We start from the raw sequence: 20,481 nt of genomic DNA, 5'->3' as shown, positions 1-20,481 counted from the left end.
ACTGCAACAAGAGAGGGGATGTTTAGCAATGAAAATATTCAAGAATCGTCTTATTAGGATGATTATCTCACGAATAACTTGGTCGTTTACATTGAGAAAGAACTTGTTGAAAGTTTTGATTCAACATCCGTAATTGATGAGTTTAAAGAGCTTAAAGGTCGCCGCGGTGAGTTGTGATTATTTTTCAGGTACCCATCCTTCTCCTTGCATCTTGTTTTTGTTTGTTTAAAAAAATGATTTTTTTTCGTGTAAGAACGGTAATTTGAATTCTTGAATTTAAATTTAAATTATTGAATTTGTATTTTTGTTGAATGATTGAATGTAGCTTTATTGTTTGACCCGACCCGAATCGGATTGCCATAAGTAGGGGAAAAAATATTTTGGCTGTTGTGAATTTCGTGAATTTCAGCCAATCCATACTAGATGTTCAAGATCCGCCACTGCTCGTCGTCGTCGTCCTCCTCCTCCTCCTCTTCTTTGTCTTCATCTTCCTCGTCCTCCTCCTCCTCCTCGTCTTCTTTTCTACAAACTCATAGCCAAAATAAATATATATCGTATGTTCTTCACCTCTTTTCTGAACATCGTGTTCTTGAACTTGTTTACATAATGTGACCCTTGTTTAGCCTTTTTTAACCTATACTGACTATGTTTAAACATGTTTACATACATAATGTACCATTACAAGTCATTTTATATGTTGTTGCTTTGTATGAAACATTTCCTGATTTATGTTATGGATCGTATTTGTATTATGAGTTTTCGTTATATTAAGCAAGTCGTAACAAGTCATTTTAGGTTATAACAATTCATTTAAGGTGCTACTAGTTATTATTGGTTTATTGCAGATCAAAATTCAAACTTTATGAGACTGTCAACATCTACTATTCTCAAAATTTTCAAAGAAGATACAACAAATTAGATTGGAACAAGATTAAAAATCCCTTCTGTTTCACAAGTTCTACAAAAAAGTATGATCTAAAAACTTTTTATTTCCGTTTCACAAGTTTCCGCTCACGTCAATGATGCTGCATCTAAATGGAAACTTGGAATATAACCTATCTTAAACATATGTCCCATAGCAATCAAACCAACACGTAACTTATCCCTTTGAGATAAAACACCAATCAAACTCTCAAAAGTTTCTTGACGAGGTACGAGCCGATTCTTCACCACGTATGCCAACCAGTAAACTCCAGCTGCAACATATCCTTTATTACTTAATCCAACTATGACATCATCGTTAATACACACAGAAGCCGGTTCCACATTCTTGTCTTGCATCTCATTCCAAAGACTTTCAACCTCGTCTATTCTTTTCATTTCATAAAGCTCGTTTATAAGCGGCCCATATGATGCAGATGATGGCTGCAGCCCACGGTCCACAAGCTCATTTAAAAGGTTCAAACCCTCGGCCAACTTACTTTCTTTACACAAACCCCTAATCATAGAATTGTATGTTATCACATCTTTAGAAACATTTTTCTGAGACATGCGATTAAATAACTGAAAAGCTAAAGTAGTTCTTCCATGTGTACACAGACCGTTAATCATAGTGTTGTATGCGATTAAAGTGTCTCTATAACCTTTATCTTCCATTTCCTTGTAGAAATTTAAAGCGTTTTCAATATCACCGACTTTAAAATAACCGTATAAGAGTGTGTTATACGTGTATAGATTCGGTTTGATTCCCTTTTGAATCATCTCAAACCACAACTTTCTAGCTTCACCAAACCATTTGATTTTACAAAGACCATGAATCATTGTCGTGTACATAACATTATCCGGTGCATACCCTCTATCTTTAAGATCATTAAATATACGCAACCCTTCACGTTGCATTCGTTTAAGACACAATGCGTGTATAATTTGCTGATAAGTATAAAGATCAGGATTAATACCTTTCGCAATCATAACATGAAGAAGCGCAGACACTCTCGAATACTTCTTATCCAATATAAACCCGTATATCAGCTTATCAAACGACCCCTTGTCCGGAACACACCCATTGTCAAGCATTTGTTTCAAAAGCTCATACCCTTTCGACACATTCTTCTCCAAACAAAACGCTTGGATCAAACAATCAACCGTCCGAACATCCGCTTCCACGCCAAGCTCCATCATCTCACCGTACACCCTCCACACACCGTCCGCCCACCCGTTTTTAACACACCCTTCCAAAACACAATTCCACATGTCCAGTTTCGGCCAAACGCCCGTCTTCGGCATTTCATCGAACACCTGGAGTGCATCCTCAATCATCCCACTTTCACACAAACACCTCACATACATTTCCACCCCACCCGAACCCGAACCGGGAACAAACTTCGTAAACTCAAGAAACCCCTTTACCACATTCACAGCCTTGGTTTCCACAAGCGAATTGAAAATCAAACAACAAGTTGAGTGATCTGGTGAATACCCAAAAGTTGAATTGAGCCAATACAAAACCCTAATGGACAAAAGCACATTGCTTTGATTAACCAACACTTGGTTTAATAACATGGGATCTGTGAAGGTAACATTAGGGAAATCGGATAATAATGTGGCTTCCCATCTGGGTTTTGACCTAATTGTTGTGCAAATCTGTTTGATGACGTCATCGGCGTCGTTGCAGCAGGTTCTGACGGGTGGTTGTTTAGGGTTTTGGATGAGTTTATTGGGTGGTGGTCGTCGGAGGAATTGAGCGATGGAAGATGGTGGTCTTGCCATTGATGAGATTTGTGAAGAAATGATTATTATTGGAGTGATTAATATTTATGGTGGAAGTGATGTTTTTTTGAGTTAAGTAAAAGTTGAAAGATTAGTATACATTTTTTTAACGGTCAACGAATCTTTCAAAATCGTAATACACTTGTCGTTCGAACACTTGTTCGAAGGCATGACAGTGTGGTGAGATAGAACTCGTTGTCGAGTCTCTCATCCATCACCTTGGTGAGTCTAAAACTAAATGTTGGGAGACATGAATCGAGCTTGGGTCACACAGAACACAAGTATCTCCCTTACATTTCCCAATTTTGATAAACCTAATTAATTATAAGATCCAAATTGGTTAATCGATGGAAAGCACCAAAGCTCCACTTGATTATGTAAATTTATCAGAATACCCACTTGGTATCGGTAACAATGAAACTCGAGCTTGAGCCTTGTATAGGATGCTCGTTTACGGTTGTCGAGCCTTAACGAGGCTTATGTATTTTTTTTTATTTTTTTTATTGTTATGTATTAATTTAAGGTGCTACTCAATCCGAGCTTAGACTTGTTTAAGGTAGTACATGGTTTGAGCTAGGTTTAAGCTTGTTTAAGATTAATGTATATTTTTTTAAATGTTAGAACAGGAGGAAGAAAAAGAAGCAAAAGAATAACATTCAATTGCTCTTAATATTTTTTTAAATATCATTGAAAGCATGCCAAAACTTCATAAATCATTTTTAATTTTTTACGAATGAATATACATATAAATAATGTATTTAATTCACCACCACTTTTAAGGCCGGTTGTTGTGAAGAAAGTTTTGCTAGTTAGTTAAAGCGTCACATCACTGTCACGTAGACAGTAGGAGTTTAAGTAACTCACTCTTTACTTATGTACTGTGGTTTAAGTAGACATTAAATAAAAGAAAAAAAAACAAAAGGCAAGAAAATGTGATTGGTTGTTTGGGGACGGCCCCATTATTTCCTTATTAAAAGCCTCGTTACCGTGTTAGCTAACCCACCATAACGGCCTACCCTTAACAAGTTGGTGTGGTGTAGCTTGCGTTAAGGGCTGGCCACGTAAGCGATAACACTCCTTTTGCACTCCCACAGCAACCAGCCTAAAGACAGAACCATCGGATGCCAACATAAACCGGCTTGAAATTTAATCCGAGACCAATAGAAATATTAGTTTGAGAAGCACCACTACAACCGGTGTAAATTGGTTCAGAAATTTTTTATCCATTCAAAAATGTTTATTTGCTATGATGACTCTTTATGGTAACTTATATTGCTTACTTTGTTTCTGCTATAGCATATATTTGTCGCACTCAAAACTAATAAGTGAGTCATGTTTCATTGTAACAAAACAGTCTACCAAAAGCAACATACATATATAATGAAGTGTAACATTAACATGCCAAAATTGAATCAACAGATATTTTAATGAAACAAATCTTGGCTTTTATTAACTAAACATTATTAAAAAAGAAAACACACTTAAAACACTAAACATGCCTAATGATTACACTAATTTAAAATGATATAAAAAGACCAACAACAATCATATGATTCCACCCGAATAAGTCACTAGAAACATAATCTTTCTTTTCACATAAATAACATTAATTAAATTATATCCTCTCTTAAACACAAACAAATTATTTCAAAAATGACCATAACCAAATGTTCTACACTTCATAATTTACAAGATGAACCAAGAATACAAAGAATACAGTATCTGTAACAATAATAATAATCGAATAACCTATACCGAAAAATCAACATTAAGCCGACGCACCCCACAAAACCTCTGCGATAATCGTCGCAGCTTCCGCATCACTAACATGTGCTTCACGAACCCTCGTCAACACTTCTTGCTTTAACGCCCGTTTTTCCCTTTGCCTCAACCCTTCCCCTACTTCGAGCTGCACGGCAAATCGTGTCACACAGCTCGAAAACCGATGCCTCTCAGCATCATTACTATTACTATCACTATCACTGTTACTACTACTATTATTATTATTATTACTATTACATCGTTGTAAATCCACAAGCTTTTTAATCAAGTCCTGTTTCAACATCGCGTCAATCGCATCTTTCCTCCCAAAATACCCGATCTCCAACACGCAATCCAACGCCATCGCTCGAATCGAAACGTCTTCGCACGTAAGCAACTCAATAACACTCGCGATTTCGCCGTTAAATTCCATTATATCAATAATAGGACTCTTAATCAACCTAATCAACATAGTCAACGCTCGTATTGACCGAACCGAACCTAACGAGATCAACGCGCGAACCGTCTCACCGATCAACACCTGGCCCACAAACACATCCTTATTAAACTTAACCAACCCGGTTATCACAAACCCCGCCTCTTCCCGAACCCGCTTCGGGTACTCCAACCCGCACAAAACCGACTCCAGCTCGGCGAAAACCCTCGACCGGAGTATCAAATCCTGCAGCTCCCGATCAAACCCTTCCCCAATCCGATCCTCAAACCGCTCCATCAAATCAACCAACACCCGGGTCTCCGATTCGGGTCGGGTTTCCAATCCTTCAAACCCGGGTCGGGTTTGTTGGATCGTGGTGATAAGGGTTAGAATAAGTTCCCTGTCGATCCAGTGGTCGATTTCGGACTCGATTGATTGGGCGAGACGGGATAGCTCGAGTGAGTTGACTCGGCGGGTGAAGAAGGATTTGAAACCGGGTTGTGGGTGGCGAGTGATGAGGGTTTTGAGATGGGTTAAGTGGGTAGATAAGGTTATTAAGTGTGGGTCGTTTGGGATGGTGAGATCGAGTAAAGGTTTAATGGCGGGTGAATTGGGATTGGGGTTAGGGTTTTGGTGGAGGTTGTGTGAAGCTTGTTTGAGGGTTTTGAGGTTGAAGATGAAAGCCTGTTGTTGTTTGAGATCGTCTTCCATGGCGGATTGTTAAGAGAAAATGAAAATGGTGGTGTTAAAGAATTTGTGAATGTTAATGAATAATAATAGTAATAAACTAATAGTAATAATAAATATTAAAACAATTTCTATAACAAACAATAAAAATGATAAAAGTGTGGTACCATTGAAGTTATTCTACATCGAATTGGTCAATGAAGAAATTCGAATATGATTAGGAATCTTTAGGATAATTTTTTTTTTTTTTTTTTTTAACATCCAAGTAACTATTTATTCAGTTATCGAAGTTTTATATAATTTACTATAAAACGATTACAATAAAGTGGCAGGCAAACGGGCAACAAGCTGCGCCGCAACCCCCTTTTGAACAGCAAAGCCAATCCTGCTAAAAACGAAGCTTTGGGACCTAGAAGCTGAAGAGGTTCCGTGTACGACGCGCTGAACCCTACTCAAAAATTTCACAGCCTCTGGAGCCAGAAAACCAAATGTATCAAAGGCAAATGGTAGAAAGACATGTTGATTATATAAACAAGCTTTCTCGTGTTTAACAACTTTGCCCGATTCAGCCTTCAACGCAGCCTGACCCACAACAAACCCACGGTCCATGAGCCCAACAAGAGGAGACACTCCTGTAAGATCCACACAGGCGTGTTTCCCCCCTGCCCACCCGAACACAAGAATATCAGCTGGTCGTAAAGTAGACCTCCCTTCAATAGGATCCGTGAGAAAGTTAACAGGGGCCTCCTTTTTAGCAGAAATCCCTGCCCGTTTAAGAACATCACACAGAACATCCCTAACCAGATCATGTCTGTATTTAAAGCCAGGCAATTCTTTGCAATGCACCGCATGGTCACCAAAAGAATCCAAACAGACCTTGCGACAAATTGGGCAAGGTTCATCCGTCGGGAACATAGGGATCATTAACCGGTACTTAAGGATAGCCCGATACTCCAAACCCGACATACGTTGGCCTAATCCTTCAATGGGGATAGCCGTTAGAAAATCCTGAGCCCGAGGAGCCCGAAGGCATTCAAACACCGCCTTTTGGCGAGGGGATAGATCAAACTTCACTTCTAAACTCTTGACGATTCCACTAAATAAGGCACTCGCCACAACATGTTGGGCTTTAGGGGGGGCGGTGTCCTTATTAGAGAACCCGCTAAGATCAAAATCTGGAAGTGAAGTACGTAAACGATCCATCGCACACCCATAATCAGAGTCCAACCCATAAATATCACAACCCCGAAGAATATGGTCTTGCAAACACCACGACTGTGCTCTCGAAGCCACAAAAGCATATGTAGATACATCCTCGGCCGAACAGAGACCCAACCCCCCATAACGGATTGGAAGTGACGCCAACCTCCATTGGAGATCCCCAAAGAACGGACCTCCACAAACCACGATGTCCTCAATCGCCCTTCGAAGACCATTGTCAAATATAGAAACAGCTTCCCCCACATACATAGGTTGGCATGTTCTCAAACCGAACAAAAGCTTGGCGACTCCCATACATGAGCGAAGCAAAAGAAGCTCGCATTGAGGATCCCGAAGTCTTGGGAGACAGCTCATCAGTTCCACAGCGCTAGATGCCCTTTTCATAGCCAAACTGCTGATAAACCCCGCATCCTGGCTTACAGCACCACCAAGGAGTTTCACCCCAAGCACCGGCCTTCCAATCCCGCAAGGGAACAACCCCTCATGTGCCTTCACCCCATTGCATGTTGGCCAAAATAACTCTGTTTTCTTAACGTTTAATTCAAGACCCAAACGAGGCCCCTCAGACCTGATAATATCTAATGCTTTGGCTACCTCTCTAGTATCCCCGATAATCGTGCCATCATCCAAGTACCAAGCATGAAAGAGAAGCTTGCACCGATCTCTGATTTGGTGAACAAGTGGGTGCAAAGCTAAGGCAAAAAGGAGAGGCCCAAGAGGGTCCCCCTGTTGAACCCCAGTGGTGGATTTAATGAAAGTATCACCCACATATAACCTAGCCGACTGCCCATATAAAAAATCCTCCCAAAGAGAAATGGAAGGACATCGACTCCGAACCTCATGTAGAAGGGTCGTCCTATCTACTAAGTTGAAGGCATTGGAGAAATCAACAGTAAGCATAGCCAATGACCCATCCGAATGAAACTGATTTAGAAACCTGTTCGCGCTATGAAGCACGGCCTCTGCCCCACTGGGGACTCCCACCCCAAATTGAAAGTCACCGAGGTATTTAACCATCTCCTTCCCGACACCCCTCATAGCCACCTTAGAGACCAACCGCCTCCAAATGGCCCCAACGGCAATAGGTCTAATCCCATTGTCCGGTTTAAGCAACGGCGTAAGTGGGGCAGACGCAACAAACTCTGCCAACACCTTAGGACACCTTCCCCCAAAAATAAATTAACCACCGCAGAGATAGCCTTGAGCAAACCATCCGCAATCGGAGACCCCTCTCCGCACAACGCATCTAAAATGTGTTGGGCTCGCAAACCGTCCCGCCCACACGAAGTCCCTTTAGGGAAAGACTTAATGCACCCAAGCACACTATCAACGTCCACGACAAGGGGAGACTCAGAAAGCAAGGAAGCAGGCATAATCGGAGGTGCCATGATGGGATGCTTAGACAACAAAGCGTTCAAAGTATCCTTACCGAAAGGTGCAACCCCTGAAGAGCATAATACCTTGACCGCAGCAGTGAAATGCCCGTCCGCAACTTTTCGCAGACATTGTTTAACATTGGCGCCCAACCCGGCGTTGTCAGACTCGGGTACAAACGCATCACCACTCGGGGCATCTCCTAGGGGTTGGTTAAAAAGCGATATAAGGAGCTCAAAGAAACCGTCACGGTCACCCCAAGCGGATAGCGACCGTTGAATAATTCGGCATTGCTCAGACTTTCTATTGCCAGACCTGCGTTGCTGACGATTAGAAGGTCTGAAAACTCGTAAGGTGCAACGTGGTAACAACAACAGTTTCACCCACGCCTCAACAGACTCTGGCATAGCCGCCACCTTACCCAGAGCACCCACTAAGGCTTGGGAAAAAGCCATACGACAACTATGAGAAATGTTTTTAACAGTCGTAATAGGAAGAGTGAAGACACGCTCAAGGAGAGCTACATCCACCTCCACCCTTCCCACCGCGACAACTTCCCTCCCAACATGTGGCTTCGCAATCCCCACTATATATTCCTCCACATCTCCCGTGACACACTTGTACCAGACTGACCCGTCATCATGATGGCACCCCCGACGGAGAGCATGTGACTCCATACACGCTCCACACATCCACCTACGCGAGACCTTTAAAGCCTCACCAACCGAAATAAACAAATCCAAATTTGTCGAGATCGCCTCCCGTAAGGTCTCTTTCTTGTCATCCGATGACAAATGAAGCCGTTTAATATGTGCGGCCAATCGAACCCCCTTGGACCCCGGTAATCCATCCGGGCAACAGTGGAAGCCTCTAAACGGACACGGCCAAACAACCTCCTCAATAGCCCCGGTCATACCACCCCCGACCCACAAAACACCCCGGTAGCCAAGTACCACACCAAGAAAAATAATAATAAAACAAAACTCGAGTTGAGTTTGAGGAATGAACACCCGAACCAAAGAGGAAGGAGGAGAGCAACCACCCGTTGCCCTCCCCTCCTCAAAACACCAAAAACAAAGATTATTTCATTGAGGCGTTTTGTCAAACACCTGGCGGGCAAACTATTTTCTTCAAAATTTTAGTTGATGATGATTCATTTTTAAATGTACAAAGTGAAAATGGGATTTGGGTTATTACGGATGAATGGGGGATTTGATTTAAAAGAGATCTTAAATCAATAACAAAAGATCGAGGTAAGCGGTGTAGAGATTTGGTAGTGTTGATGGATCAATGTATGAAAATTTGGTAGTGTTGTAGGATAATGAAAATTGTGCAAGCGAGACGTCAATTGTTTGCCAATTTCCATGCCACTATCAATATCACAATATTGATAGTGATGGGTCCAGTTGGTCCAGTTGGTGTATTCGGACTACCCGGATTACCCGGAAGTCACTGGTCCATGTTAACAACTTTTTTTTTCTTTTTGGTTTTTAGTAAGTTGTTATTTTTTATTAATATTTATTATGAAATGTGTCACTTTTTATATGGGGGTACTTTTATGACTCATTTTTTACCTTAGAATAAATTGTCGGACAAAAAAAATATGGGTAGATACTAGATAGAAGATTTTATTAGTTAAGTAGTGAATTAACTATATATCAGTGTGAGATACCGATATTGTATACTATTCACCACATAGTGTGGTTTGGGATTATAAGAACATCCGCAACAATGGAGATTTTGCTTATTAGGATCAAAGTTGGATCACATGTGAAAAATCAAGGTTTGTGAGAGAGAATAGCGTGCAAGAAAGTTCAGGAAAGCGAGCATCGATAGGACAAGTTATTGGTTTGTAGGTATGGCAATTGGTCGGGTTTAGGTATTCCCAAACCCATAACCGGTTATGAAAGTTCATCCCAAACCCGTCCCTAACTCGTCGGGTTTTAATCGGATAATTACCCATCGGGTTTTGTCAAAAGACCCGTTGGGTATACTCAGCCTAAAACTCATTGGGTTTCCATCTGATTTTGACAAAATATAACTAATCGATTACAAATAATGATTACCATAAAAATAAAATGTCTCAGGTAATTGTTATAAACAAATTTCAACATATGATATATTTAAAATATTTAGAGTATACTATATATAAACATAAAAAAGTATGTCGGGTATATTATCGGGTAAATGAGTTAATGTTATCGGGTAATCGGGTATATTACAAATCCCAAACCCACAAAAATTTTCAAAGTTAATCCCAAACCGCCCAAACCCTAATGGGTCAGGTTTTACCCGTCCCAATTATGTCGGATTTTCCCATCAGTGCTCTAAGTATTATATGTAAGTGATTGTATTTTGGGGTGACTAGTCAGTCAGTTATAGGCGTTCTATCTAATTCGTATGACATGAAATAGTAATGTTTTGTTGGCGCAATATAAGATACATATGTTTCATCTAGGTAATATGAGATGAGATATGAGGTATGACATGAGATACTAATAACTAATGTTTAATGAGATTTCAAATTTTTACCCATATGAATGTTGAAAAGTAACACACTTTTTAATAGGAGACATAAAAGTTAGTAAATTTGATTTTTTAATTTACGGGTTTTTTTTTAACTTTTAACCCATATATAATTATGATGACCCACCCACCCGTTTTTCGAACGCAACATGTTTAATTTAGCCTGGGTGGCGTCATCAAATGATTGGACCATATCGTATTCATCACGTGTAGCGTGCCAAGTGTGCACTTTTGACTGATTGGCCGAAAAACTTTTCAATTTTATTTTTGGAACTGAAAAAACATAAGGCAAAGAAATATGAAAAAGCTTTTCTTAAGGTTTTAAAATTTTAAGAACAAAATAAATAATAATAATAATAATAATTTTGTTAAATATTTTATATGATATTTTAACATTTAAAAAATGTGAACAGTTTTTATGTCCAAATGGTTATTCATGATCAACAATATCAAGCAAATTAGAAAAGGAATACTTCATTAATGTGTGAGCTGTTGATTATTTGTAAAGAGGTAAGGTTAAACATCGGGAATGGCCGTCATGTTTGAGGTTTAAATGAAGATAGTCCATTCTCGGTTTTGATAAGGAAGACATTTGCATGTGCTATGATAGGGGATGGCGTGTATGTTTTCGATAGGAACAACTTTGTGCCAAAAATGGTTGGCTTGTTTGCTTGGAAAACGAAAATGGAAAGAATCCTCTCATAGTTTCCATTGGCTAATAGAAGCACTGTGGTGAGTTCGGTTTTGTGTTCGGTTTGTGATGAGGAGATTGAAGCAACCGAACATTTGGTTGTTTCGTGTCAATTAGCGCAATCGGTATGAAACATTACCTCTTGGTGTAAAGTCCTGTCAATATGCGTGCTCTCGACAAGGAATTTGTTTGTTACATAAGTTATTTTCGTTGCTACCTACATGAAAGGCAAAGACGTTCTATGCGGTATTTTTAACAACCGTTTGGTGTATTTGAAAGACTAGAGGCGTTTTGGTGCCTGAGAGCAAACCGACAATCTTAGTTATTTGATTGGTAAAATAAAGGCTTTGAGCTTTTTTTTTGGGTGCGTAACTGATCGAAGTGGTCAAGCTTATCGTGGGGAAAGATGGTGTGAGTTTAATTTTAATTTGTTATAAGGGTATGATGATGGGGATAGCAACGTGGTGCTGTTGTAATCGACATGTAATGGTGTTTGTTTTTTTTTTGCTTTAATTATTATCCCTAGAAACATGATAGAGGGGACTTGCGAAAGATACATAAATATTTTGTGTTGGCCGCTAAAAAAGGTGTTGTGCACTTGTGCATAGTTAAAGGGACGTTATTTTTGCCACATAGGTAGACGGCGCTAGAAACATCACTAAGTGTCATTATGTCCGAGGCCACCCCAATAACGTAAGACAAATAATAAGTGAGTCCACCCCACTAACAACCAATCACATTTTTTTTAACATCTAGTTAAATTTAGTTAACCAACAACGTTCTAGTTAAAGCTCCACCGCCTACATGGCAACGACTTGACGAATGACAGTCTAACTAGTCATTTCTAGTTACACCACGACATTACCTTATTCATTATCAGCGAGTTGTCAATCATTTACACGAGTTATCTATAAAATTCCGTTATCTACTTTTCTTCATTAACACTAGGACGACTTTAGCTATACTTCACTCTCCATCAAATAGTTTCGTTCTAAGCGGTAGCGGTAATCACTATAAAACAACAATATATCGGTGGATCGAGCGTCTATTAAGTTGTTACATTTTTTTCGATTTCAAGAAAACCGTATGAGAAAGATTTATGTTTGTAATTTGAGTGAGTTTCTATCAAGTGTCGTGTCACATTTCTATTCCCAAAATCATGCATGCTTTTATTGTTTGCAAGTATTCATTTTTGTGGTTCTGTTCAAGATTTCGATATTAATGTTCGATTCCTCATTTATCTGTGTGTTCATGTTTTGTTCAACTGTCTCTATCCTTTGACTTGTTCGATTTGAATTCGTTTCAGTTTAATATTTTCGGTCAAAATTTTTTTTTTGGTTTAAATTAATTAATTTGGCCCTAATTATTTTTGTTAATTAAAAGTTACTTGACTATTATAAAATTACTTAAACTTAAAACTTAAAAAAAGAAAATCTCTAAATTTGATTCAGTTCATTTATTTTATATATTTGTTATTACATGTAAACTGACGAAAAGTTTGATTTTTACAAAAACATAAATCAAATTATTAGTTTTCGTTATGTTTCGGTTTCTCAGTTTCTTAACCACCCTAGGATTTTGTGTTAATCATAATTTGATCTTTAGATATATTTATTTTATTAAGGAAAGTGATTGATTTGGTGAACAATGATGGTTACGTTGATGGTGGTTGAATTAAAATATTCAAGTTTATAAGAAACATCAAAAATAATTAAAAGAAATAAATTCAAACTGTAAGTTGTATGAAATTGAAACAAAATAAAATAATGATACACAAATTGACTTAAAGTTTGATGTACACTAACAATTATCATTAAAGGAGGTGGGGGTATATATGCATGTACAAGGACCGGGTAGTTACTTAAAAGTTTAAAAATCATCTATTGTGTATATTATTTGATGTATGCTTATAACATTTATCACTAAGACTAGGTGTAGTAGGCAATAAATTGGGCGAAAAGAGGTAATAGGGGGCGAGAACACCGCCCCCATCGAGCGACAAAAGGGGCGAATTGGGCGGGGGCGCTAGGTTTTCGTTGCCTGCGTTGTGTGTATGTATATTATTATATATGTTGTGTGTGTGTGATATATATATATATATATATATATATATATATATATATATATATATATATGGTAGGGTTAATGTAAAAAACAATATTTTATGAGAAGAATAAGAATAGATCTAGGCTCTTGGATCTATGATCTAGTGGTTGAGATTGGTAGTTTCTAAATAATTGTATTGTTTCATATTTACATTGTATAGTGTCATATTTATGTGGTTTTTTTTATTTTAAAGCTCTTCTCACACTTCTCACAAAACACTAAGAGTTCAAATAAAAAACAAGTGTTTTGTGAGAAGTGTGAGAAGAACTTTAAAATAAAAAAACCCACCTAAATATGACACTATACAATGTAAATATGAAACAATACAATTATTTAGAAACCACTAATCTCAACCACTAGATCATAGATCCAAGGGCCTAGATCTATTCTTATTCTTCTTACAAAAATATTGTTTTTTACATTAACCCTATCCTACATATATATATATATATATATATATATATATATATATATATATATATATATATATATATATATATATATATATATATATAGGCTACAACACCATTACACCCCTAAAACAAAACCCATAATTTGCTGACTGGGCGCCATATTCATTTTGTAGCTCATCCACTACACATAGCCTAAGGAGTTGTGGGGGTGCGTGTAGGTACAAGGACTTAGGTAGTTCGAGTTAACGGGAACACCACCACCCTTCGGGTACATACAACGGGTTATACAACCTAAAAAGTGAAAAATGATTATGTGTGTAATGAAACACTATGCGATCACTTGGAAGATTTTGGTATAGATGGAACTTCACTCCCGCCAATTTGGGTACATATAGGTAACTTTAGGTAGTTTTAAGTTGTCTTTATTAGTTCATGTATCTGGTTGAAAATTTTAGGTAATTTGTTTATTTTGGGTTGCAAACTCACCTCCTTAACATGTTTTCTGAATACATGGTTTCAAAAGTGGGTTCTTCAAGGATAAAACCAATGTTCATATGCTAAACTTTTATAGCAACAGGTATTGGCGACGACATGGTGGTGGTGACGTCGTGGTTGCGGTGATGGTACTGTTGGCGATGTCATTTTGGTGTCGAGTTGTGGTGGTGGTGGTGGTGACAAGTGGTATCATGTTACCGTGTTAATGCGTAGAGGGGGCTATCACAACATAGACACGTAGTGGTGGGCCTGGTAACATCGTGGCTGCAACGACAATTGTACTGCAATTGTACGTGATGATTATCCTGTATAATAATTACGAGAAAAAGAGTGAGCTAAATGTTTACATAACTTGACCATCACAGTATCAATAAACATAAGCATTTTATATATTTGGTCAGTCTCAACTTATAATTGATGTTGTATTAAATGGGATTCTAATCATAAACCTAACTAAAGTGACAAGTAACAACATTTTTGCGATATATTATCATTACTAAATATATTTCTTTAGTAAATTGACTTTTAACAATAAAATTAAAATCATGTAGGTGCTTACGAAGTATCAATAATAATTAATTTAATTACTTGAATTTGAAATATTTTGACAAAATCTAACAGTATCTCTAATGATTTCCAAGTTGTATATATTATTATATTAATATTCATAAAATAATAAAACACAAAGAGAAAACGAAATTGAGTGTTCCAATTGATACGGAAGTAGATGTAGTCGTAGGGTTCACGTACCTCTCACTGGGATGAATATTCGGATTTTATTATGTCTTTCTTAAAACTTCATAAAATATGTTTTATACATATAAAAGTATTATTGGTGTTGATGTTGACAAGTGTTGGGTCCAATTTTCAGACAGAAAATAATAAAAAAATAAAATAATCCCGCACGATGATAATAATAATAATAATAATAATAATGATAATAATAATAGCAAAATATATTAATGTTTAATAATAGTTTTATGTATATAAACCATGAAAGACTAAGGACGGATATTTTTTTTATAAACTCTAAAGTCACTTAAAATTCAACAAACTAGAAAAAAAAGTCATTTTATTTACATTTACCACCTTATAAGCATAATTATTCAATTTTCTTCCTTCTTAATTCTTATAAGCATAATCATTCAATTTTCAATGTTCACACACATACACACATAAGGGTGAGATTATTCTTCTACGTAGAGTTAGGGTACAGATTTATAAAACTATTACAATACGACCAGTAGCTTGAGGCGAGGGTATACGTGTCTGTGTTATAGTTACGTACAAATTTTACAATGTTAATTAGTTACACACATGTTACAAAACCATGTACAACTGATTACACAAAATATGTTGTGAACGTATATAATAATTACTCAACATGTGTTTATAATTACACAACTTATGTTTATAATACGAATGTTATACTCACTAACACACATTATATCAATATTTAAAAAAGTTGTTTTCTTTAAAGTATGGAGGTATTATATTTAAATTAAAAAGAATAAAATGCTCATTTTATGTCGCGGTTTAAAATTTTCACGAGACAGTTGAAATTAAGTCCTATATATATTATAAGTCCATGCGCCCACACCTTAACTAAGAGGTTTTCAAGTTCGGATACCCAAACATTTTGGATAGTTGATTTTGATATTAAAATATTCGAAAGTATGACTTTGAATAGTTAGAAGGTTTATTACATACATGACAAAGATACATGACATTGCTTGATCCGACCCTTTATAATTTACCCACCCTCTCACTAAATCGGATCTCGTTAAGGAAATACTTGAATAAAGATAATCCTTTTGAAAAAGGGGCAACCAATGAATTCTCGACACCCTAGTCTCATTTGCCTATTTAAATTAAAAAAACAATTATAAAATGTATAATATTTAGGATTTTCGGGTATTCGAACTATCTGATTTTTTCTAAAATTCTAATCCAAATCCGTATCCGATTTTCAGATAACTGGGAATGTCGTTTATAAGTTTAAAATCTGACCTCACTTGCATTGCCTCTAGATGGACTGGTTGCTTTATTGTTTACTTGCTTGTGACTTGTGAGTTGAGATAGATTTAATGGGCCTTAAACTTGCTATGCAGCCTTTGAAACCATATATGTATAGGGTTTCACTTTGGACTCAAATTTATAACCAAAACAATTTCTCTTGTCATTAAATGATTAAATGCTCTCTTTTATATGTCAATGTTTATACTTTATGAGTTTATATGACGACATATGTGAAAAAAATTTACCCAGTTTATAAACGGATCCAAAACCAACGGTGAAAATGTTTGGGTAAGACTCCGACCCAATCCGAATGTTTGAAATCGGTTTGAGAATATTGACGTTTGAACATGTTAAGTATGAACCAAAGCGTGTCAAAAAACAATTTTAAACGGGAATTTTCAAGCACATTTTTTTTTCTTTCTTAATTTTGTATAGTTTTATGCTTTGGACTATTAAGTAATATTATCAAAATACACATCCTAAAAGAAAATTTCATTTTATACTAAATAAACTTTGTAGAATGAAATAATAGTGATTACTAAACAAGGGTCAAAAGAAGATACATTTAATTTTTTTTTTGCCATATGATTCAGTTATATGATTGGTGTAAATGAGTAAATGATTTCGGGTAATCAGCCCGAGTATCCCTTAATCTCTTACCTATGAACTGTATATTTTTTTCTAGTCGCATATCAAAATATCTCCATGCTCGTTTTGGTGTTCCAGGTTTCTTGTATTTCTGTGAGACATGGGTTATTACTATTATGCTTCTTCTTTAGCTTTTTTCCCCTTTAATTTCATTTTAACAAATTACATTTTTGCAATGCACATGAAGTCAGTAAAATGACCAAACTGAACTTATGCGTAATGCACAAAACTAAAATTGTACTTAACAATAAAAAAAAACAAACGCCCGTTAATGAAAACGACATAAATTGTTACAACATACGAAAATACATGATTGTTTATATTATTTTCTTAATTTAAGAAAAAAGTGAAATTTGCTATATACTTAAAAGACGAAAAATACAATTTATTCTATTATGTGAGAGCTTCAACAAAAAAACAAATTGTATTAAAAGGAGCGTGCCTGATTAAAGTTGCGTGTTTGAAATATTCAAAACCGTGAAAACGGATGCGAACTTGTCTCACATAGGAAATTAATAATTTGGAATGGTATATAAGTAGGACATTTGTAAAAATATTGTTTTCTTATCTACACGGAACAAGTGTATGCCCTTAAGGCTGATGTGACGCAGTACGACACTTTAATAGCACACAATGTTCTTATCGCCGGTCATGCACCTTCTGACGTGCTTAAATGAGTAGTAGGAAGTTCCAAACAAAAAAATCGTTATACCCCTAACTTAAAACTAGAACGTAGAAGGGGCTAGTGATTTGGAGAAAAATGGCAAGATTTGGAAACCTCAAGAAGCCAGATATAAAAAAAAGAAAAAAAATCTTTTTTGAACTAAAATTGCATAAATGATTAAAACTCATAGACGAAAACGACTGTTTACTATTTTTTTAAAACTTAATTTCAAGTTAATTCTCATAAGGTGTATCATAATTGCCGAGGGTACCATTTATGGTGTCTCTTTATCTTAAAGCGTAACGACTTATATATGGATGATTATGAATCATAGCATGCGTCCAAATACTGATATACGATCAAATATATGGCTTGTCATGTATACATTCACGTGACTCTTATCCTTATATATATATATATATATATATATATATATATATATATGGTAAGGATCCTAAGAGAACCCTTTGCAAATTGAGAACTTTGAGAACCATTTTGGAACACTAAAAACACCTTTAAAAAAATATTTAAAAATATAATAAAAATTTTAAAAAGGTAAAAAAACCAAAATTCTTATATTTCATTCCAATTTCAATAAAAAAAATAAAAATAATAAAAAAAAACGTCGTATTATACACATATGTATAATTTTATATAATCTTTAGTTACGTAATATACACATATGTACAGTATCATTTATCTTAAATTATACACATGTGTACAAAAAAAACATGTAAATATACATATATGTATATACTATACATATGTGTATATAACTTAATTAAACTGAGGGTTTTTTTTATGAAACCGAGATTATAAAATAAGAATTTTGATTTTTGGTTTTTTTTGATTTTTGGGTTTTTTGTGGTCCAAAATGGTTCTTATAGTTCTCAATTTTAAAAAGGTTCTCTCATGATCCTGATCCTATATATATATATATATATATATATATATATATATATGTACATATATTAGGCTATTAGCTAATGGTTTTTAATATACGTCAAGATAATCAAAGTGACTATTTTCTTTTTTTTTTTCTTCGAAAACAAAGAAAACATGAAATCACGTCGAATGTGGTTTTCACTAACATTAACTTGAATTATTTGTAAATAGTATTAAAATAATTGTTATTTTCCGAGTTTGCTTTCTGTTATTTCTGTTATGGGAGATGTAACTTCAAACAAAAATCGGCTGAAAGATGAGTTTGTTGTAGAGGCGACGTTGCTACAAGCGCAAATCAAATCGACGACGAATTAAATTGGTTTAGTCGGAGTTTTTGTGAGATCTGTTTAGGTGTCAGAAATACTGGAGCTACCAAAAAATTACTAAATTATGTGTGGTTCAACTATCGCCGGAAGATAGGGGTAAAGAAGTAAATTTGAAAATGAAAATGAAAATGAAGCTAAAAACAAAAAGAAATAAAATAATATATCCATTTTAATAAATATTTTTTAAATCACTCAATGATATATATATATTTTTTCTATCTCATTAAAAAAGTCAAAAAAAAAAAAAAAAAAAAAGCTCTCATATACTTATATGCTCCTTGCCTCCTGTGTTGTTACCTACTTACATATGCATATATTTGCAACAAAAAAAATAATAATTAATGCAGTACAATTATATTGTATTTAGTTTTTATAATGATTTACAATTACTTAACTGAAATTATGACAAATTTTGGTTTACCAGTGTCTCATTAGTTTTGGTTCACCAAATGGATTAACTAAAAGACATTATCTAATAGATGCATTGGCGGACCCAGGATTTTTTGCCACTGGGGTCCCATATTTTCGGTGTTCAAATTTTTCGAGTCGGTCGTTGTTCAGGTCGGGTCGAGGCGAAGAACATAATAAAAAACAATATCATAATAAAACTTTCTTTTCAATCATCACTACCTGAACGGGTCAAAATGGGTCGGGGTGACACATAAACACTTTGTTTTCCCTTTCTTAAACATTTTTGAGATAGAACCTAGATCCACCCTTTCATAAGCATGTGTTGAAAACCATTAACTTAAACTAGTGAAAAATAAAACTGATATTTTAAAGTGTTTGAATGTTTCTAAAGAAAACCATGCATAAAGTTGAAAACAATGATATGTATTTTAGAGGTGTTTGAATGTTTCCAAAGTTATCATTGCAACATTAGCAATCAAATGATTGATTAACACTAAAAATTAACACAAAAAACCAAAAACTGAGCCTTGTAAGACTTGAACCCATGACCTTTCAAAGATAAAACAAGGGACTTTCCACCAGACCACATCAATATTAATAGTATGGGTTCCAAGTATTAAATCTTATGGGGTCCTCAAAAAATTTAATATACCGCTTCTAATAAATTTTTAAAAAACATTGGTGTCCCGGGACCCCGATCCACACTATGTGGGTCCGCCCCTGAATAGATGTGACACTTGTGTTAGGTCGAAATATTGAATTGATGAACCTAAATATTAATTAACCACTTTTGCAAAATTCATCTATCATAATCCGGATACACTTAAAAAGTTGCCCTAAGACAACCGTGAACCGTGTAACCCATTTATCTAAACAAATAAAAAATGCAACAGGTTGTAAGCGTGTTGATAAAATGTAAAATTAAGAAATGTTAGTGGATTCATGTAATCAAGCTTTAAAAGGATTGAGTGCATCTATCACAAACGAGTTGACGGGTTGTAATAACTTGGTCAAATAGATTACCGGACTATCATAGTTATCATAATTTT

General features: G+C 35.8%; 2 protein-coding genes across 2 annotated transcripts in view; one reads left to right on the top strand and one right to left on the bottom strand.

Moving 5' to 3' along the window:
- LOC143568847 (110 kDa U5 small nuclear ribonucleoprotein component CLO-like) overlaps positions 1 to 20,481 on the top strand; it is a 277,562-nt gene that overhangs the window by 213,795 nt on the left and 43,286 nt on the right. The window lies entirely within an intron of this gene.
- On the bottom strand, positions 851 to 2,750 carry LOC143568776 (uncharacterized). Its single transcript, XM_077054847.1, has one exon. It carries the CDS (start codon positions 2,707 to 2,709, stop codon positions 1,012 to 1,014), a length of 1,698 nt encoding a protein of 565 aa, XP_076910962.1. The 5' UTR covers positions 2,710 to 2,750; the 3' UTR covers positions 851 to 1,011.

This window comes from Bidens hawaiensis, unplaced genomic scaffold, assembly GCF_021521415.1.
Source record: "Bidens hawaiensis isolate Kalapana, Puna unplaced genomic scaffold, B.hawaiensis_p1.1 tig00001236_1, whole genome shotgun sequence".
NCBI lineage: Eukaryota > Viridiplantae > Streptophyta > Magnoliopsida > Asterales > Asteraceae > Bidens > Bidens hawaiensis.
The sequence above is the reverse complement of the archived record's forward strand: the minus strand, read 5'-3'. Positions and strand labels throughout refer to the sequence as shown.